Below are 22005 nucleotides of genomic sequence, written 5' to 3' on the forward strand. Positions count from 1 at the left end.
AATCCAAAGGAATGTAGAATCCCCTTTCTCTCTCCAGATCCCTCTCATTTTCTCTCCCACTCTCTCACCCCCCACCCCCTTCCTCGCCCCTTGCATGTTGAGGAGACAGAGGAAGTAAAAATAGAGCACATAGTGTGTGTATGTATTTAGCGTTGCTTGGCTCAAACAGAGCTGTTTGCGCGGGGAGAAAGTCTGTGTGTGCCCAGTGGAGCAGCAGCAGCGGCGGCCTCTCACAGACTGTATGCCGTAACACTCCACCGCTCGCTTCCATGTGGGTGTGTGCTCACACATGTGTCTGTGTGTGTCTGCGTGTACGTGTACTTGTGTGTGTGCGTGTGTGTGGCCCAGGAGTTGCTGAGCCGGACTTCCTTGGAGACGCAGAAACTGGATCTGATGGATGAGGTTTCCTATCTGAAACTGAAGATGGTGGGCATGGAGGAGGAGCCGCAGAGCCCAGCCAACAGCGACGACAGGCAGCAGAAAGCTGAGGTAACACAGCCGCAGCAGCCGCAGCAGCAGTGCGAGTCTGGGCCGGGGGAGGGGGAGGGTGGAGCTGAGGGGTGCTGTAAGGGGGACTCAATCTGCAGAATCTGCAGACTTTAAAGGGGTCTTTCTTTCTGCTTTAAAGGGTGGGTTGTTTTGTCCCATCCTTTGTTTCAGCAGCTGCATTAGTTTAGACACTAGTTAAGATTCCCATAACTTCTCACTAAAACTTTGTAGTCTTTTACTTTCAGTGACTTCTGCCAGTCTTTGGGACTGTATTATGGGCATGGTGATGTGCTGTGTTGTAAGGGAATGGGTGTGACATGTTTCAAACAATACAATACAGTGTCAATCCAACATTTGTTTCTACCAAAGAATCTGCTATGATAGGACTTTGCAATTCATAAGCGATCCATCTGTCCAACCACAATAGACCAGCATAAGTTGAAACAACATTTTTATTGGCATATGTTGTGTATCGCCATGGTAAAATGACTTCTCTGAAACCGCTACATTTCTTTGACCAAGTTTACGAAGTTGTGCTTCACTTCTGTTTTTTTCTTTTGAATTGGACCGAAACAGTGTTACAACAACACTGCCCTCTTTGCCTATTTTTGCATGGAAACCCCCCTTCTTAATGCACTATCAATTCATGTTGTATTAGAGAACTCTCAAAGAAAGACGGTCAAACAGCGTTTGTCATAAATAATCATCTTAAAATGTTTTCCTGATGGTCTGGCTGCAGTGCTGGTGCCCTTATGTTGCACCTGTCTTCTCTGAAGCCCAGCCAATGCCACACATGATGTGAGACTGTTCGATTGCAACCGGTTATTATTACGTAGGAGATTATGTGCCATCAAACTGGGGTTGCTTTATAGCTTCTCAGGCAATCAGCCTAGCCCAGATTTAGCAAACACAGTGATTCATCCACCTGTCAAACAAAGCAGTTCACCTCCAGAACGTAGCGTGGTTATAAATCAATTACTGGCTATTGGTTGTGACAGGGGACATGCTGGAAGTTCAGGGTGACATTGAGCTGTGTGTGGGAGTGTGGAGCTGTTAAAGCTGTTGTAAACTTCAGCGCCCTCCATGGAGGCTGGCAGGGGGTCCTCACAGGCAGAGGGACCCAGAGGGCTGTAGACACCAATAAAAATGTTCCATACAAGACACATCTGACCAGTGTCCTGTCAGTCAACATTACGCCCCTGCTCAGTGTTTTCCATAGTGTCTCAACAGCCTGTCATCACGAGACCACATACTGATGTGCTGTGTCTACGTCCAGTTTATCATTCTATATATATATATATACGAGAGTTCAATACCCTAGGCTATGTGTGGAAGGTCCCCTCCAACTCCTTACTGGCCAAAACAGAGGAGGACACAACTCACCCACGCTTATCTGATTCTATCTACATGTGTGGGTGTGGTGAGCATCAGAACCAGAGTGAGTAACGTTTTTTCCCCAACAAGCTGATTCACTGAAATCAACAACGATTTCTTTCTTTCTCTGTTTCCGTACAAACACAGGGCCAGCCAGCCGCTGTGGTGCAGAGCCAGAGAGTATCCTGGCTCTGTTTAGAGGAACATGAGTTAGTGTTGTGGAAACACAGGGACGTCCACGTCACACAGACTCACACGCAGCCTTTAGCCCAAAGGGCAGAGGAGACAGAGGGGGTGGGAAAGAAATGCAGAAAGAGAGGGAGAGAGAGAGAGAGAGAGAGAGAGAGAGAGAGAGGGAAAGGGGCTGACAGGGGAGGCAATCAGCATGGGAAATTGCAAGAGACACAAAAGTATGGCCAAGTCATATAGTGCATGAGTGGTTTTGACACTCAACTGGGTAGATGTGTAATGCGTAACATGCAATCCCCCAATTATTTACTGACGAATAAAAAACAGCTAAACATAGAAATCCTAACAAGATCTCTATCTTTCTTATCCAATATTATGCATAATAATATAATAATAATAATATATATTACATGTCATGTCTGCAGGAATATATAGTTCAGAAATAAAAATGATTCAAGTCATGCCACCGGGGAAAAAACTGCCAAAGGCCTGGATCATGTTATTTCGTAATGCAGTGAAAAGTTGTAAATATTTATACAAGGTCTGCATTGCTGGCAGCAGTGAATCCAGCTGCATGTATCAGACGGGAAGTCTTCAGTTAGATCGTGGTGGTGTACACACTGCCGGGTCACCCTCCTTCACCTCTGTCCCATAAATCCCCCCCTCCCTCTCCCCCCATCCGGAGAGAGGCTCCGCAGACGTGGGCATCGTGGTAACCGAGCCCCGGTTGCATTTGTTTCATCAACAAACACTGTCCCCGGCAGTGACAGCTGTGCGGCTCCGCTCCCGCCACGGAATGGCAGGCACTCGCTTTGAACATACCACAGGCGCAAGGCACTTTCACCACCCACATCTCCCCTCGCCCACAAGACTTGAGGGGGCCTGCTATATTTAGGTGGGGGTGGGTGTCTATATGTGTGTGTGTGTGTGTGTGTGTGTGTGTGTGTGTGTGTGTGTGTGTGTGTGTGCGTGGTGGGGGGGGGGGGGGGGGGGGGGGGTCAGACATGTGTCCTATCATCACACATAACGTCAACAGGGTATGAGGCATGAGGCTTCCTAAAGTACAAATGCTTCACAGTCCCAGCATTTGTGTCACTCCATGTAGAATAAGTCCCAGAGATTTATTTGGGATATCCTTGAATAAACAACACATGCTGAAGTGAAGTGCTTTGTGACGCTTCCCTCTTCACAGTAGGGAGGATTCATTGGCCTGAATTTTCAGGGTCTCACTGTCACATTCGATGCCCATCGGCTGTGCTCTGTCCTAAATCTCCAGTGGTCTCCAATTAACCCTTGTTAGAAGGGGGCAGGATCCGGGCTCACAGACAAACTACTTTTCACATTGGCACTTAGTGGACTTGCAAAGTAGGTTGGCCCCTCACTGTAGTTGTCCCTGGGCAGTGTTAACGCAACAACAACAACATGGTAAAAGCAACTCAAAGTATCTATTAAAGTTTTAAAAAGGTTATAAATATGTTTTCAGTGTGAGACATTGTGTACATGTGTTTACACTAAGGCTAAGCGTCTTAGTCATGATCTGTACGAAAGACTTATGTGTTTAGTGCCAACACAATAACCCACATCTAAGTAATAACCCATTTTGTCATTTTCAACACATTTCTGCATTCTGCTATATTCTTTTACATAGTTTCATCCTATTTGTTTTTTCACCTGCTTGACTCTTTGTTCTCCCCTTTCTTACGTTTCGCTCCCTCTCTCTCCTTCCTTCTCCTCCTCAGTCTGTAGTAAATCTGATTAGCGAGCTTCAGGAGCAGATGTGTAAGTTTCAGGAGGAGATCAGTACTCGAATCCAGGAGAAGCGGGCTCTAGAGGGCCAGGCCCACGAGGCCCTCAGCCAGAGCCCCAACACAGGCCTGGGTGGCCCTGATGCCGAGGACTACTGTTGCTGTAGAGGAGACCCCACAAGCCACAGCGCTGTACGGACACACACGCACATGCCTTACACACATCTAACTGGTTCTTTTTGCTTTTGAAACTCCTCTCGACCAAGAGCCACACTCTCTCGCTCCTTTCCTCCCCTCTGAAGGGTCACTTTAACACTTTAACAGCTTTTCTCCTTGCAGCTGTGCTGGTGGTGTCTTCCTGACTGCGTTGGAGTGGCAAATCGCCTGGCCGCGTGATCTTAGCTGTTTGTCCTGCTAACTCAGGCTTTGTGTGTCGTTTAACAGCTTTAACTCACAGGGACGAGGTCTTTTCTGCATGAATTCTGACACTAACTCTTTTCTTTGTGGGAGGTGGGGGGGTGGTTGTGGTTTTGGAACTATTTGTTTATCTGGTGATGACTTCCGGTGCATTTCCTTGGAGCCGTAGTGTCTTGTTAGACTAGTAATGTTCTGCTGGATGAGTGAGCATGCCTGTGTGTAATGTGATGGTTGACCCCTCACTGACTGACTGACTGACTGGGCACTTTTTGTGGTTTGTGGTGAGGAGGCTGTGCTAGGTCTGGCCTTGATGTGTTGGACACTGACCGAATGTCTCCACAGATCTTTCACATTTTCAGCTTTCCATGTTTAACTGCACAGTGTTGGGCTGCCTTAGAAACAGCTGTAGAACAACTCCCTCTTTTGGTGCTATTACTTTTACATCTTATAGAATGATGCTATTTCTGGGAGTGGAGGGCTTTTATGATGTTGTCCAGCCTGTCTCTAATAACCAGTTTTTCCAGCAGTTGTTCTCATTTTTGTATAAAACCTAAAAGATTCTATAGCATCACATTTTTTCTAGTGGGTGTAAGTTAAATACTTTTGAAATATACTTATACCTGAAATAATATCCCTAGACAGAGACAAATCTAAGATGGTATGATATTGCTGGGGCATGCACTGCAGTCAGTGGTGGTGTGTCTGAAGTGTTGTGTCTCTGCCTTTGACAGGCCTTGATGCAGGAGCTGCGTCTGCTGAAATATAAGGTGGACGAGCTGGAAGGGGAGAAGAGCCAGTATGAGAGGAAGCTGAAGGCCACAAAGGTACACCGGCGGCCATCACCTCCAATTCACACACTTCTACCAGTCATCTGATTAGATTGACTATTTCATTTCCGCTCAGCTTGACATTATGACATGTCTTTTCCGCTTATACTAAGTCCAGCATGCTTATGTCGTGCCTATTAATATCTGCATTTAAAATGCTTTGACCAGATCATATTAACCCTGGTTCTCCTTTTGCCAGCGCAGGATCCACGTTATGGTGGGCGATCACAACCCTCCTTTTCTCAGCATTCGTTTGGCTTTCTCGCTCTGTCTCTCTCCTTCTTTACCATTCACTCTTTTTCCTTCTGTCTGTGTTTCTTGTGTGTCCTTTCTCTCTTTCTCTCTCTCTATCTCTCTCTCTCTCTCTCTCTCTCTCTTCTGTAGCTGTCTATCTCTTACTCTCTCCATGTGTGTTACCAGTCGCTCATGACCAAGCTCTCGAGCCTGAAGCTCACGGTCGAGCAGACTCAGGCCGAGAGACAGCACTGGGAGGAGCGCTGTCGGACGGCTCAGGTGCCTCTTCTTCCCCCTCCTCCTCCTTCTCTTCCTCATTCTCCTCTTCCTCTTCCATCCATGTGCTCCGTCCTCGTCTTCAGCACGTCCTTTTACACGTCCATCTGTTCCCATAATGCACTGCACTTTCCCCTTTTGTGCCCTTTACGCCATACTTGTGGAGTATCATTTGCTCTTCCTCCATTCTTCCTGTGTCGTCGTTTCTTTCTGAAGAGACTGTATTTCATCCACTGGTCTTGAATACGGTCAGTGCAGCGATGTTTGTAAACTCAGAAAAGGGCTCTTCTGTGAAGTTGAAGTTCATAAAAACAGGGGAGCTTCATTATCATCAAGATCTCCATATGTCTGCAAATACAGAGGCTATAAAGAGTGGGTAATGGAATGAGAGAGAAAGAGAGAGTCCCACTATTTGAGATTGAGATTGACTTAGAGGGACAGCGCTCTATAACTCTTCAATGCTTCCAGAGTTAACGATACAGGGACCTAACACGCTTCGCTGCCTTTGGGTTATTCAAGGAATGATGATTTCTGCACCAGCGAATGGAAGGAATGAGGAGTTGGAGTGTGTGAGCGTGTGTTAGCACGTGTTTGTTTCTGAGTGTAAATGTGTGTGAATGTGAACTGACAACAGCAATCCAAGGAACTAATTTATCTTTCTTATCGAAAGAAAATATCTTTGTATGTCTAATATATGATATTAATCTATGTGCAGTACTCTCATGCAGTAAAACATCAATATACACACACAACCACAAACATAGATATGCACGCACAGACACACATACATACAAGAAAGCAGGAATTGCTTGAGGCAGCCTTAGTTGAGTGCTGTTCCCTGGTCTTCCATGTGCTGCCTCTGTCATTCGGGTCTCTCGCAGCCTCCTTCATCATGTGTCCACTGGCTAAAAAAATCCCTACTGCTGTTCGTAGCCTGATGTTTATTAGCTGAAGGCTATGTGTTTTGAACGTGTGTGTGTGTGTGTGTGTGTCTAGTATGACTCTAAGGCACCATCATTCATCATCCTCGGCACATGGCACAACTGCATGACTTTACCTCCTTCCATACCACCTCCCATCAGTAGCGCCTTCGGCTGACCCCATCTTGTGGCTGTCAGAAGCGTTCCTCTCCTTTCCAAACCCTGTCACTCAAACACACTCCTCACACCAGTCCCACAAAAATGCTTATTAGAGCAGACCCAGCTGTGACACTTCTATAGTAAAAAATAACGTTAAATATATTCCATGGAAAGAAAGATTATGTTTGTATGAACATGCTTCAATTTATAATTTTACAAATATAATACTGTATATATATATATATATATATATATATTCATGGTGCTGAAAAAAGTATTGAAAAAAGAGGTTTGCCTGGAGCCCTTAAGAGGGCAGTAGGTTGTCATTAGTCCTGGTGTGAGGCTGCTGTCTTTTTCTTCACACAGACAGAGATTGCAGAGCTGAAGCGGCTCCTAGCCTCTAAGGACTCTGAGATCGAGTGCCTGCAGAGCCAGCTGATGTCCCGCGGAGCGCTGAGCAACGACTTCACTGAGAGAGGTAGCCCCTCTAACCCCAAACGCACTTAGGCCTGGGTGCTGCTGGCATAACCCAACTAAACACAGGTCTCTAAAAGGGATCTCACATGCACACTGCATGGGCACTTAGCATGTGTTTGAGGTGTGGAGAAAACTTAACACTATGTGCTTCTAACTCTCTCTCTCTCTCTCTCTCTCTCTCTCTCTCTCTCTCTCTCTCTCTCTCTCTCTTTCTCTTTCCCCACTTTCTGTCCTCCACCCTCTCTGGGCCCTATGCCCCCCAAATACAGAGGAAGTGTGCAGGAAAAAGCTAAAAGACAAATGTAAGCCTTCCAGAGCTCCCTGCAGTGCCCCCCTCCACACACACACACACACACAACTCCTCTCCCCTTCCTGGTGTTGTCACTACCTCCCCGTCACGCAGCCTAATCCACACTGGCGCTCTGTCATGTCTGTCACACCCATTTCATCACCAGCAGCTGCAGGCCCAAGCATGTGTGTCTGTGTGTGTGTGTGAGAGAGAGAGTGCGTGTGTGTGTGCATGAATGTTTATGTATGTTGTTGTGTGTGTGTGTGTGTATATGTGTTTTACCAATGTGTGTTTGTATATGCTTCTGAGAAAGTCTTTTCATGCATGTGGTGGCTGTGTATGTGTGTGGCACGTGTGTGCGTGCATGTGTGTGTGTGTGTGTGTGTGTGTGTGTGTGTGTGTGTGTGTGTGTGTGTGTGTTTGTGTGTCTTAGAGAGAGACAGTGTATGCGTGGGCACAAACTGACAGATCCACATGGTCACCCAGCACCCTGCAGCAGCAGAGTCCCCTCAGTTTCCCCCCTTGGAGCGCAGTATACTCAGTCCTGCCCTGCCTTGCTGTAATCTATGAACATAAACCTCCCTTTGAGCTCCAGAGAGAAAGAGAAAGAGAGGGAGAGAAAGAGAGAGGGAGAGAGGGAGAGAGAGAGAGCATGTCTCACCCACCCATGGGCCCTCAGTTCCCCTGTTCTATTCCCCATCCTCCTTCTTCTTCTCGCATGAGCATAATCACACGTTTAATCCCCTAGCCACTGGAGACCGATTTACCCTCATCAGCAAGCGATTCATCATTACCATACTAATGATGCTCGTCCACGTTTGAGGAGATGTTGGATGAAGTTTTGGTCATCGATTTAGAAAAAAAAGACCCACTACTCAGAAAGGGATGACCTTTAAAATCCTCAGACTTAAGGGAAAGCTTAAGTTGAAAAAGATTTGACATCCTGACGAAACAGCGGAAACAGTGGAGAAGAAAAGAATAACACTCTCCCTCTCTACCTCCTTTTCTCTCTCCCTCACCCTCTTTTTCTTTTCTCATCCATCTATCTATCCAACCAACCATCCATCTCTCCTTGTCCATCAGAGCGTATGAACTTTTGGCATTTAGACACAGGGGACTGGGCATCACATGCATGGCTGCTCTGTACAGGAGAGACACTTTCCCAAACTGCCTGCCTCTAACCTCATTCACATGCACTCAGCTTACTTTACATCCGGAAGTTTCCAACCGGCCCTGACATTTTCTGTTCCACCTTTCCGCAGATCATGAGCTCCAACACCTGAAAATGGGAATGGAGTCCTTGTTAGCTGCCAACGATGAGAAGGTGAGAATATCTCCATTTTATTTCTGTTGTCGGTTGTTTCCATTGGGCTCAAAACAAGGAACGCACTGCTGGAAGGTTGATTTTGATGTCTGATCGTAGTGGCACTGACTACGTTTTCTCCCACCCTCTTTTCCTTCCCATCATCCTCCACAGGACCGCCACATCGATGAGCTCACTGCTCTCTTGGGCCGGTACCACAAGATGAAGGATGTGATGGCTCTCTCTCAAGGTAGACATGTCCTGTCCTGACGTTCTTAAATGGTCTCACGGGGTACCTCTAACACTGCGTGGTCACTAAATGGCCCTGCCTTTGACTACCTTACAGTCTGTCTAGTAATACATGCTCAAAGCAGAGGAAAGAATGATGAAGGGGAACATGCAAGCGTAGCTCTTTCCACCACCATGAAGCAAAAAAAGCCTTGCTTGAGTTCCAACTACATTAGCTGGTCTGAATGATCTAAATCAGATAACTCAGCTATGCTAAAAACATGCTGTGCTAGTGGGTTAAGAGACACAGCTGCATGTCCACTTAATGGTTGTTCGTGAGTACTCAGTGGTTTTGTCATGTAAATTCTGAAGTCTGTGCAAGCGTGGGGTTGTATTAATGACCCACCAGCAGAACTATACGACGCCCCGGTCATGACCTACTCAAACAAATGATAAAGCATTGTGTGTGGTTTCTCTTTGCCACCAGTGAGCCTTTGAAGTTCTGTGACCATGAAGTGTCCATTGCTCCTCAGCATGACACACAAATGTCTGTCTTGATGATGGTCATGACTAACTAGGAACGAGCGCTAACGCTGGCCTTTTTTCTTTTTTGTCTTCCTCCCCGGCCTCAGTGACCAATGAGAAGCTCCTGTGTGGGAGCAGCGAGGAGGAGCTGAGTGGGAGTCTGAAGATGAGAGCCCTGACGCACAAAGCTCACTCGGACATCATGAGATCGGAGGTGAGGCAGACGAGGCCAGGCGGCCTTCCTCCGCTGTCAGCCCCTCTTAGTGTTAGAGCACCTGGCACAACCACAGGGTTGTCCTTTCCCTCATCACCACATTGAGCAGCAGTGACATTAAACACAGATTAACACTCTGTGTTTACTGGTCTAATGACTTACAGAATGTTCTTTTGTCATTTCTTAGAACTTTATCTTAAAATTCTGTGTGAATGAACATATTGTATGTATAGAGGCTGGAGTGGGTAGAATTAGGGTGGTCACAAATCAAACTCTGTTTTGTTTAACCTGTGGGCATTTTAAAAGAAGAGTGAGAGAGCACATATCCCTTCTGTTGTTTGTTGTGTGAGGAACACATGGCTGGAGTCTCAGGTGGCTTTCTGCCACACCTGCTCTCTCTCTCTCTCTCTCTCTCTCTCTCTCTCTCTCACTCTCTTTCTCTCTCTCACTCTCTCTCTCACTCTCTCTCTGTCCCGACAGATGTCCTCCAGAGGCTCCTCTCCCCTGTTGGTCTCTCCCCTGTGCCTCCAGAAGGACATGGACTCCAGGTAAAAGGCAAATCAGAAATGTCATCTGTTCCAAACGTCTGGCTACAAATGCGGACAGACTGGGAAGTTAGAGACAACATTATCCCAGAGGCTTTGGAGAATTGAGGGCAGCTAGGGTTTAGTTGAGGTGGATTCCACAGGGAGACTGAGGACCTACAGGATGTATGCATGCAAAAACGTGCATTGATCCGACCCTATACGACATGCATATACACATTAATCACCCAAAATGTTAAAAAAAAAAAATTGTCCCATTAAGAGGATTAATAATCTCACAGTTTAACATCCAGCACTTTCACCATTCAATAGTTCTTCTTCTTATTCTCTCTCTCACATCAATATGTACTCATTCATGATTTTGTTGTCTTTCTGTCTCTCTTCCCTTTGTTTGCCACAGCTGCCGCAGCTTCCAGCTAGCTATGGAGTCCACAATAACCCCTAGCAGCATGAGCTACCACAATGGACAGTGGCAAGTAGATCGGTAAGTGGTGGTCACTTATCAAAGTTTTATTGAATATCATTTATTAAAGGTAGAGGGCTTGAGTGGTGTGTCTAATTAAGCAAAGCGCCCACCTAACAAAATGAGGATGACCCTGTCAATCCAATGTCCCTGCCTCGTAGCACCCCCAGAAACATTTCCTGTTGAGCTAAGCCTGTCACATCACATTACACTGTTGCCTCAGCTGCTAGGTAGGGACCACCCCATGTATTCAACTCAGCCTGCTGCTACTGCTGCTGCTTAGTCAGGGAAAAGCCATCCACTCCATGCAAAGCACTGTTTCTGGTTCTCTTTTGCCAGGGTACAACCACGGCTCCTGTCCACCAGTCTGGAGGAGCTGCAGAGCCAATCTGTACACCAGGTTGGAAACATTTTGCTGGGTTTGCTGTTTGGTCTTGTTTGGCATTTTTGTTTACCAGGGACAAACATATGGTTTTTATTACTGGGAGCCACTTCTAAACTTGTGCAGTCTCTTACCATTCTTGGCTAAGGTGCTGCCATAGACAACTTTGCGAAGCATTCCATTTTGTATGCCTCTCACTCTGTCAGAAACGCTCCATTTGATTAACATGCCTAACTCTTGGGGGGGTGAATGGCTACTTTGTTTGTAGAAACTATGTAGGAAATGTGTCACTCAGTAGGCTAACATAGTGTACATGTTCTCTTTCTTTCATGTGCTTTCTTTTACTACTGCAAGCATGTTTTGGGTCAGCCAGTACAGCCTGTTCTGCAGGTACTTTTTCTAGCCTAACCCCTAATACTTAACCAATGATGAATAACATTACTGACATCACAGCATTTGTCCACTATTATAAAAAAAAGACTAAACTTTTTAAAATAATATAACTAAACATTTAATGTAAACATGCATGTTGTATTTTATAACTTACACCAAGTAACCAAACTCAAGGGTCTACGTTTGTTAACATGTTAACAAAACACATTGATAAGAGTGTGTGCGTGAAGGTAGTTCATAACCTTGTCTTGTACATAAAGAATATGATTCCAATCTCACACTCCTGCTTTTCCCCCCGCACACAGAACCATCATGTAGACAGTAATAAATACAGGACCCTGCCAGGCAAGCTGTCCCGGCTGCAACAGAATGGGGAGAGAGAGAAGTACTCCCCGCCACGGCAGCTGTCCCCAGCCGACAGCGAGGACAGCCAGTTCAACCTCAGTGAGTGCTCTGTCTGATGACCCCCTCTGACAATCATAGGGGGTCAAATGCATCACCCCTACCTTCTTTTTTTTTTCAAAGCTTGGCTTTCCAGTCTGTTTGGTCACTCATAGTAATTTCCACCCTCCACTGCAAGAAAAACATGGCTGCATGTGCAGAAACACATGAAGATGACCGGGGTCAAGGCCGCTTGTAATATCTAAAAAAAAAATAAAAAAGGACAGATACTGAATGCCTCATGCTTCACATAGACTGTTTTCAGCTCTTTGTAACCCACTGGATGAAAAGATTATCTATGGGCAGCAGGGACATGCACATGAATTTTGAAGGGCAGTTGCTCTGGCAACACGTGGAAAAAAGGGGCAACACGTTCATTTTTGTCACCGCAGCTGCCACGCACCCGTCCCATGGCAATATTTTGCCCATATCATTTTAAACTCTCACTAACCGCCGCTGCCACACCCCGTCCCCTGAACACATATTTTGCCAATATAATTTTAAACTCTCCCTAACCGCCACTGCCACACCCCCGTCCCCTGGACGCGTATTCTGCAATGATTTTATCTAGGCATACATGAAGTACTGCAGCCATAATACTATTTCAAAAATATATGTATTTCCTTCGGAACTTCAGTCGAGGAGGGCAAACGGGCAGTTGCCCGAGCAACCTTAGCCCCCTCATGTGCACGACCCTGATGGGCAGCATTTTCCTATTATTATATTGTGGCCTGATGCTGTTACAGCTGAGTCGGTCTCTTTGTTGAGTGGAGTGAACAAAATAAGTGGTCTGAGGTCCCTTCTTCTTCACTGATACTAAATCTTAAACTAGAAACAGATGTTTTCTAATCTGTAACACTGTTAACATGGCAGTTTTTTAATTCCTCTGACCTGTACAGTGCTGTTGACACTCTCTCTCCCTCACTGTCATGCTGTCGGGTTGATTGCATGGGCTAACTTTTCTTTCCTCGCTCACTTCTGCACTAACCCTCATCTTGCTGTGGCTGATATTGCTGCTGTTGCTGCTGCTGCTGTCCCCCTGTGCTCTGGCTGATCTCTGCCCTGCCTTCCTCTGCTTGTTCTCTGGGGCTGAAGACCGCTGCCGAAGTGCCAGTGCTCCAGCTTTAGGTATCGTACTCTCTCAGGGGGATAAAAAAGGCAAATACCCAGCATCCTCTGTTTGTCATCATGGGATTAATCAGGCTCTCCTGTCCTCTATCCACTCTTTTCTTCCCTCCTCTCTCTCTCTCTCTCTCTCACACACCCACACTCTCTGTCTTTCTTTCCTTTTCTTCATCCACTTCTTTCTCCTGCTCTCTCTTTTTTTTTCTCCTCGTTTCCCTGAGGGAGAGGAAGTGGAGCTGGAGGTTTAAAAACTGTAAAGCTCACAGAGCAGGCTGAGATTAAGCATGTCTCCCACGCATCGCTTATACTTTACACCCTCCTATCTCCACCCCAGCCCTAAGCCCAAAATTAGACGTGAATTTGTTCAAGCACGAGTGCTTTGAATTCCTAACTGGTGTCATGTGAGGCTGCAGAATCACGTCCACATGGATAGTCCCAGCTGGAGCTAAATCTCAACAGCTGTACAACAAAATGGAGATGAGAGCCTGAGTTTTTCCCAAATCCCCCCTGCATTGTAACATCTTATCTGCCTTGGTTGGTCTTTGCTCATAATTTAATAGAATGTGGGCCCTTGTGCCTTGCGTTTGTCTCATGACTTGTGTTGATACCTATCATGATATTTTTCTGAAACACTGAAGTGTTTTTTTCATCTTACTTCCTTGCTAACATTTGGCTCAGGCTCAAGGGGAAGACTTGATCTTTTCGGAGCCGGTGCGTATTTCTGTGGGTCCTTCACGTCAGGCCAAATTAAGGCAACCAATCTTTTTTTCCTCAGATGACCATTTAACTCACATAAGGTTTTTTTGTTTTTGTTTGTTTTCCCTGTGTGTCTTGCCCTATCTCAGGAAAGACAGAGAGGGCGGATGAATCGACGCTGTCTGACCTCTCTCCTCTGTCGTCTGGAAGGGACTCAGGCCAGCAGTCGCCTGTCTCTCCGGAGCACAGGAAAACACAGAGGGGCATCAAGAAGCTGTGGGGGAAGTAAGTGGACTGTAGGGCCAGAGAACTGCCTCTTCTCGTCTGTCCCACCAAGATGTACCATGGTTGCATTTATAAGTTGGAAGTTTAATGTCATGTCATACCTGTGGGAAAAGCTTGACAAGTAATGTTGGTAATGTTAATGTTGTGGACGGTTAAAGCCCTGCTCTAGTATCTGGTCTGTTTAACTTCAGCCGCACTTAAACCTTGAAGAAGAGCTATGGATTTAAAGTGCAGCTCTGCAGTAACTTTTTCTGAATTAATGTGTCTTGGGGCTAATGCCATGTCACGGGCTTGCACCTTCATGGTGCTTTATCCAAGCAAGCCTTAATCAGCTCAAATGTATTTAAAACCCATGCCTTTTTATAACTACTGCTCTGGCGGAGGTAGGGCCTTATGGCACGGAAGGTTATAAACCAGTACTGTCATTTCTGAGACGAATAGAGAGCAGCCTTCCCAGCACTCACCCCTCGCATCTTCCATAGGATACGGCGGTCTCAGTCAGGAAGCCTGCCCGCAGGCGAGTCGGATTCGGGCGAGTTCCGGAGAGGAGGCATGAGAGCTACTGCAGGCCCTCGACTGGCCACCACAGGACTCGCGACACGGTTAGCAGAAACACTAAAACCCTACAACCAGGGCTGTTCAGTACTCCTCCTGAAAATCAGTGCTACAGCAGACAATGCCAGAGTTACTTCAATACACCCGACACATCAATTTCATTAAGCCTGTTGTGAAAGGCAATCATTTCTTGTCATTCGTGTTTATTGTAATACTGAGTCTGTGACCCACTGAAATGAGCAGTCAGTACAGTTGAAACTGGACACTGCAGTCAACAGTTCATCCTGTACTGGCAACAGCATTAGGAGCGACTTCATGATGATCACTGATGTGCTCAAGTCAGCTTGTCTGTCTCCCACAGTGACATGAACATGCCCTTTTCCAAGTGGAGCCCGGAACAGGTGTGCAGTTGGCTGGAGGACTTTGGTCTGGGACAGTACAGCAGCCAGACTAGACAGTCTATCAACAGCGGGCAGACCCTCCTTTCTGCCAGCACACAGGACATTGAGAAGGTATGGCATATCCTCAGGGAAACTGACTGAGACAGACAGGCAGAGAGATGGGGTAGGTTGGGGTGTGAGGTGGGGGGGGGGGGTGATCAGGGAATAACAGCAGTAACGACTTCAAAACATGACCACCTGATATTTATGTGATTTATTTTAAGCCAGCATCTGGTGCAGCGTCTCAGATCATCCACCCACCCCCCGATCTCACACACACCCTTCTCCTGGTTCCACCTCTCAAGCTTCATTTTCCATCCCACCCTCAGATCAGCTTCCCTGCCCAGGCTCTCAATCACAGCGCTCCTCATTGATTACAGGCAGTTCTACCTGTCCGCCCAGCTTTCCTCACCAGCCTCACCCCCAGCAGGGCTCCTGTCCACTCTCCTAATGGCTGATTAGCCACACCTATTGGCTGATGATCTGTAGCTCTCTCTCTCTCTCATTCTCTTTGCTTCTCCTTCTTTCTCTGTCTTTCATTCTCTCCATTTCTCTCTCCCTCCCACTCTCTCTCTCTCTGTCCCTGTCTTCTTCTCTTCAAGTGCCAGTAATGTGTGCTGCTGCTCGTAAACCCAGTGGAGTGTTAGTCTGTTTCCCAGGGGATTGTGCGGAGTGTCTAATGCACTCTACTAAGAGCATTAATGTCGTCCCTGCCACAGGAGACGGGGATTAAGCATCCGCTGCACAGGAAGAAGCTCCAGTTGGCCCTGCGCACCTTCAGCAACAAGCACACAGAGAAGTCTGCTGAGCTGGATCACATCTGGGTCACGCGTGAGTTTCCAACCGCCACGCCGTAGTCTCGTCAGCGCCACATCCTAATATTTCACCTTACAGCCAGTGACTTGGTTTTTGGGTCATTTATATATCATGAATGAAGAGATGTTTTTCCATCAAGATTCATAAGGGGATGTTTGTGATGTTTGATTTGTTTCTGCCAATAGGATGGCTGGATGATATTGGATTACCTCAGTACAAAGACCAGTTCAATGACTCAAGGGTAGACGGCCAAATGCTGCAATATTTGACAGTGGTATGAAAACTTCCTAATCACAATTTTTTTGAGTGTGTCAAATTATGAATGAAATTTAGAATTTGTGTTAAATCATGCTCTCATTGTGTCGTGTGTGTGATTTATTCCAGAATGATCTGCTGTTCCTGAAAGTGACCAGTCAACTCCATCACCTCAGCATCAAGTGTGCCATCCATGTGCTTCACGTCAACAAGTTCAACCCCAACTGCCTGAAGCGCAGGCCTGGAGATGAGGTGAGAGCTCAAGCTCACCAGACCGTGTGCGTCCGAGACAGAGAAGGTTGTGTGTGTCGTATAACTTTGTGTTTGTGTGTGTGTTTGGCAGCATAACGTAACGCCCTCTGAAGTGGTGCAGTGGTCCAACCACCGTGTAATGGAGTGGCTCCGCTCAGTGGATCTGGCTGAGTACGCGCCCAACCTGAGGGGCAGTGGAGTCCATGGAGGCCTTATAGTGAGTACTACAGTCACGCCAATTCTTACAGCCTCTTACCGTATTGTTACTAAACCACAGCCACGCCACATGTTATAGAAACAGCCTCTTACCATAAAGATACTAAACCACAGTCACATGTTAAAGCAACCGTCTCCTACCATAGGGATACTATACCACAGTCACGCCTCATGTTATAGCAACAGCCTCGTACCATAGGGATACTATACCACAGTCAATGTACACGTTATAGCGGTGGCCCTGGCCATAAGGATACTTTACTAGTTACACTACCCATTATAGCAGTGCCCATGGCTATAAGGATACTGCACAAGGCATTTCACAAGGATTTAAGGTCAAGTGGAACAGAGATCACATTTTTGCAATGTGTCGTACTAGTCTCAACTGTTGAAACTGAAAATACTGATGGATAGAAGGAGAGTTACAAAAGACAGAGAACAATTGGAAGAAATAATCATTATCAAAATGCATGATTTGTATCACGGTTATTACAACCCATACAAATGAGCATGATGGTGCTTTGAGTTCTATCCTGTAACGGAATAGCTAGTGACCTTTATGGCGTTGTATAATTAGCTGTGTACTGTGCGTTTGCTTGACTGGTCCATGTGTGCTTTCCAGATCCTGGAGCCTCGCTTCAACTCTGAGACATTAGCCATGCTCCTCAACATCCCTCCACAGAAGACACTGTTGCGTCGGCACCTGGCCACCAACTTCGGCTCCCTGGTCGGGGGGCAGGCCCAGCAGGAGAAGAGGGAGTTCATGGAGTCGCCCAACTACACCCCCCTCACCACCACAGCCAAAGTCCGGGTAGGAGGTTTAAATCACTAGGGCTGTTTCCATTAGGGCTTCCATTAGACACAGGAGACACAGAGGAAGCCCACTATTCTTTATTACAGTGCATGAAATGCCCTGTATTGTTATTCCTAGGCTTCTTCTTCTTATTCTTTTTATCTTTTTCTGCGATTAATTCAGCTCGAACCGCTTAACTTAGAAACTATTTAAACTATTTAAGATATTAAAGAAAAACTAATATAATTTTTTCCATTGACTTACATTGGGCCATTATGACATCATAATAGGGTCATTAAACTTGCTGCTTGCACCTGTGCTTCACTGACACCCACGCCAAGGTTCCAAGGCTCCTCTTCTCTCTGTCCCTCTCCATTCAACTGTATAACTAGGACTATTAAGAGACACCTTCCATACTCTACTTTTTTTTCTCTCCTTCTTCCTCTCTATCCCTCTCACTCTACTTTCTCTCACACTCCATCTCTCTGCTTCACTCTTTTTTCTCTCCTTTCAATATTTTTCCTCTTCACTCTCTATTTACTGGCTTTATCCAGAGCCACTCTTGTTCACTCTTCTTTCCTTTCTTCTTTCCTTCTTCCACTCTTCTTTTCTTCTTTCACTCTTCTTTCTTTTCTTCTTTCACTCTTCTTTCTATTCTTCTTTCCTTCTTCAACTTTTCTTTCCTTTCTTATTTCCTTCTTTCACTCTTCTTTCTTTTCTTTTTCCACTCTCCTTTCCTTCTTCCACTCTTCTTTCGTTCTTTCACTCTTCTTGTCTTTCTTCTTCCCTTCTTCCACTCGTCTTTCCTTCTTCCACCCTTCTTTCCTTCTTTTACTCTTCTTTCTTTTCTTCTTTACTTCTTCCACTCTTCTTTCCTTTCTTCACTCTTCTTTCCTTCTTCCACTCTTCTTTCCTTCTTTTACTCTCCTTTCCTTTCTTCTTTCCTTCTTTCACTCTTCCTTCTTTTATTCTTCCTTTCTTAACTTTTGCATTTCATGCACTGGTATTTCCTTCAGGAAATGCATTTTCTAGTTCCTCCTCTATCGTACTGCATTCAATTACCTTCAGTGCATTTTCTTCTTTTTCTCTGTCTCTGTCTCTTTCTCTCTGTCTCTCTCCCTTCCCCTCTGTCTCTCTCTCTCCGACTCTCTCCCTCTCGCTTTCTCTGTCTGTTTCCCTCTCTCTCTCTCTCTCTCTCTCTGTCTCTCTCTCTAACTGTCTCCCTCCATCTCTCTCTCTCCCTTCTGTGTTTCTCTCCAATAGAGGGAAAAACCTTAATCCCTCTTTGCCTGACATCTCAGACCTGCCTAAGCATTAACCCAGCGTGGGCCACCCAGTGCACTTTGTTTTCGGAGCCTGCTTAGCGATGCAGCGGCGAGGCACACAGAGATTCTTGGCTTTCCTCAAAGGCTGCGGAGGAAAAGAAATGTGCTGTGCTGAGCATCTGGAACGATAAAATAATTTACCCTCAGCACACACTGGCTTACTGAACACATTCAAAACAACCCACAGAGCCACAGACTGATGAAACTGTACTGATAAAGGAAGGGCAAAGAGATTGGGATGTGTCCACGTGCGTGCATGGGTGTGTGTGTGTGTGTGTGTGTGTGTGTGTGTGTGTGTGTGTGTGTGTGAGTGTGTGTGTGTGTGTGTGTGTGTGTGTGTGTGTGTAATCTGTGGAAGTGACCACTCAAATGCTCTCTTTCAGCCAAGAAAGCTTCCCTTTTCCAACTTCAGTCAGCTGAGGAGGAAGAAGGCGGACGAGACCACGGACTACATCTGCCCCCTGGAGGCAGCCCAGACCCAGGCCCTGGTTAACGGGGCCCACCGGCCCTACAGCGGCTTCAGGGGCCTCAGCCCCATACTCGACAGGGACCCCGAGAGGGTGCAGGTGGGGTCTAAGAGCTGATGCTGATGCTGATGCAGCCGTCCTACCCCACCTCATCAAACCACTGAGCTTGCAGCCAATAACATCCCTCCACGCACACCTCCCCTTCCCAGTGTCCACACGTCCCCATTCAACCCAGCCATCCCTTGAGTGCCATCGCATAACACCCATCACCCTGCCCCCTCCCTCCATCTAGTCATGGGCAACTGCACTGTACTGGGGGCAGTTTTCACATGGACGTCAGTGGGTATGCTTGGGCCTGCCCTGAGGCCCGAACCTGACTACCATACCTGGGTATTGCAGCTGTGATGTCTTCACAAGGCATAAGGATTATGGAACCAGTTTAAACAATGTAACATTTATTTTTCAAATATATCTGAAATTCAACTAACAGTATTTACACAGTTTTTTTTTTTTTTTTTTCATTTTCCTAACAATTTTAAACACACCTGTGTAATAAATACTTGTGCAATATTTGCATATATAGGGATATTTAATATTTATATGGGTGACGTTTAAGTACACAGGCAGTGCACCGACTTGGGTTTGCAGCTGAGTACACCCAGTTATTTTCATACCAGATAATGTGGTATACCATATTTTTATAGGTATAGATGTGATACTTCAGTGCAAGGAGCACTTGATTGCCTTGTAAATGTCAAAGGTGTTATCCCAAAGTTAATAAACAATGTGATTCACTGTGCAATGGTGTTTTCTTCTCTGCGCAGACTTGCAATGTTTGTTTTTGCCAAGCATGCCCAAGTGTCCTATAAAGGAGTCTAGACCTGCCATTCCATGTCCTTATTCTTGTCCTCATTTAAGGTCACGTAATAAAGCTCGTCTTGCTTCATACATGCACTCAGTGACCGCCTGAGTGGCAGTGTGCATGAGTAATCGCCATCATTCACTAACCTGCGCTCATCAATGCTGCCTCTTCCCCATATTTTGTGAGATGAAGAAGTGCATGCTGCGGCAGGAATCTCCCATCATGCACCCTGAGAGGCGAGGCTCATCTCAGGTATAAGTCAACTTTAAACGCTGCCTTTGTTGCTTTTCTGCAGTTTTGTGCTTCCCTGATGTGGACAGTGCAAATGTATCTGGTGTCCTGTAGTACTGAATGGATGAAGTGCTTTTTGTACCTATCTCGAGTATACTCTTTGACCAGTGACCTCACCTTGCAGGCGCTGGCCACCAGGGGAAGCATTTTGCAGATAGAAGCTCTGTCAGAGGGAATAAACAACCTGACAGTGAGTATCTTATACCTCATGCATAACACTGCTCATACTGTTGAGCTTGATTCACATTACAATCATTAATTCTTTTTAATAAACTAATCAGATAACTTCTCTGTGCGTGTGATAAATTCTCCTTTTGGTTTCTCTGGAGGTGCTGTAAATTTCACATTACTCTGCTCAAGAGGTGACTTGCCAGCTCTTTTTTTTAAATGACCCACCTTAAGCTGTCGCCGTGTTTGTGCCTGGAGCTCATAGAGCTGGAGAAAATGCCAGCGTGTTCCCTGGCACTTACAAGAGAAGGCTGCCCACCCCTTGATGGTGTTTGTGTGATTTGTGTCAGATGTATTTTTCTAATGTGACTGACCGTCGGAGAGCCTGACTCAGCAGCAGAGGACAGGTTGTTTTGTCATTCTGCATTTGTTTGTGCTGTGCAAAAGTTTGCGTGCGTGAGTGTGTATGTGCATGTATGTCTGTGTGTGTGTGTGTGTGTGTGTGTGTGTGTGTGTGTGCACTTACAGTGGCCTCATTGCTTGCAGCTAACCCAGCCCACCCATGGTCCTCTCCCCCCTCTTGCTTTCAGTACTTGTTAAGCCGCGATGAGCTACTGCGTGGGATGCGGCGGAGCCAGACAGCTATAGTGTGAGCAGGACGCTAACGACCGCGGCTAATGAACACCAACATCCCATCCAGGGAAGCCTCATACCTCAGCCTAACCCCAAGAGGCCTTTACCAGCTGTTTACAGCCGTTGCTCCTCAACCCCTCCAGTGCCCTAACACACCTGAACGTCTTCCACCCCCTCTTACCCAGACTGAACGCAGCCAACAAGGCATCAATCAATACAGCCCTCCTCCCAAATGTTTTTTGTTACTTTCTGCACTGTTAGTATTTAGTATTTTATATTGACCATTCAGTTGCAGAGCATATTTTCTATTTGTACTGTAATATAAACAAAGAGAAGTCATGTCAATAAAAACAGACACTGTATCATATGTTCAGGTTATTATTGTTTTTGTTATGTCATACGTCATGGGAAGGTAATCTGTAGTCTTTTCTGCATTTGGGTCGTGACTGGCACAGTCCCTTACTGTACGTGGAAACAAATGACAGCATTGTTGCATTTGTGCTGAGAGCAAGGTTTCTCCACAGTATGAACTCATCTTCATGTAAGTGTAAGATCTCCTGAAGGAAACCTGATCTTCTGGTGGAAGGGGTGGCTCTCATTACATTAAAAGCAACCAAGTTAAATAAAAACATTCCTTGAACCAGCATAAAGCAGGTTGTATTCTCCAGCCTCACAATAACACGCATATCTCAGCAGGATTTTCAAGAGCGGAGTGGGGCCGGTGGAGGTTCCCCTGCAGTCAGCACCCAGGGCAGATTTATACTGGTGAGTTATACACCTGTGTACATCCTTCAGCCATAGGAATAAAGCTATACTCCCATCAATGCCAAGGTACATATACATTTATTTACAGTGGCTGGCAAAAGTATTCAATCCCCCTGAAAATCATTTTCACAATTACAATGGATACACAGTATTTCCCAATCAGTATGTTTA

The 22005-nt window shown here is 46.1% G+C and overlaps 1 protein-coding gene across 2 annotated transcripts in view; it reads left to right on the forward strand.

Annotated features, from left to right (window-relative positions):
• ppfibp2b (PPFIA binding protein 2b) overlaps window positions 1–21248 on the forward strand; it is a 48308-nt gene extending 27060 nt beyond the window's left edge. The window contains exons 6-27 of one of the 2 annotated variants that reach the window (XM_080842041.1): window positions 349–489; window positions 3792–3989; window positions 4946–5038; window positions 6997–7108; window positions 8659–8720; window positions 8874–8949; window positions 9560–9666; window positions 10147–10214; window positions 10612–10695; window positions 11014–11074; window positions 11755–11893; window positions 13861–13996; window positions 14479–14598; window positions 14913–15063; window positions 15711–15822; window positions 15993–16081; window positions 16192–16314; window positions 16406–16531; window positions 17153–17341; window positions 19032–19214; window positions 20393–20458; window positions 21027–21248. In XM_080842041.1, the coding sequence (XP_080698167.1) occupies window positions 349–489; window positions 3792–3989; window positions 4946–5038; window positions 6997–7108; window positions 8659–8720; window positions 8874–8949; window positions 9560–9666; window positions 10147–10214; window positions 10612–10695; window positions 11014–11074; window positions 11755–11893; window positions 13861–13996; window positions 14479–14598; window positions 14913–15063; window positions 15711–15822; window positions 15993–16081; window positions 16192–16314; window positions 16406–16531; window positions 17153–17341; window positions 19032–19214; window positions 20393–20458; window positions 21027–21089 (2499 nt within the window). In that variant the 3' untranslated portion in view covers window positions 21090–21248. The remainder of the gene's footprint in view (window positions 1–348; window positions 490–3791; window positions 3990–4945; window positions 5039–6996; window positions 7109–8658; window positions 8721–8873; window positions 8950–9559; window positions 9667–10146; window positions 10215–10611; window positions 10696–11013; window positions 11075–11754; window positions 11894–13860; window positions 13997–14478; window positions 14599–14912; window positions 15064–15710; window positions 15823–15992; window positions 16082–16191; window positions 16315–16405; window positions 16532–17152; window positions 17342–19031; window positions 19215–20392; window positions 20459–21026) is intronic. The other variant, XM_080842040.1, reaches the window with a different exon arrangement.
• Window positions 21249–22005: the final 757 nt, after the last annotated feature.

Source organism: Sprattus sprattus (genome assembly GCF_963457725.1).
Source record: "Sprattus sprattus genome assembly, chromosome: 7".
Taxonomy (NCBI): Eukaryota; Metazoa; Chordata; class Actinopteri; order Clupeiformes; family Clupeidae; genus Sprattus; species Sprattus sprattus.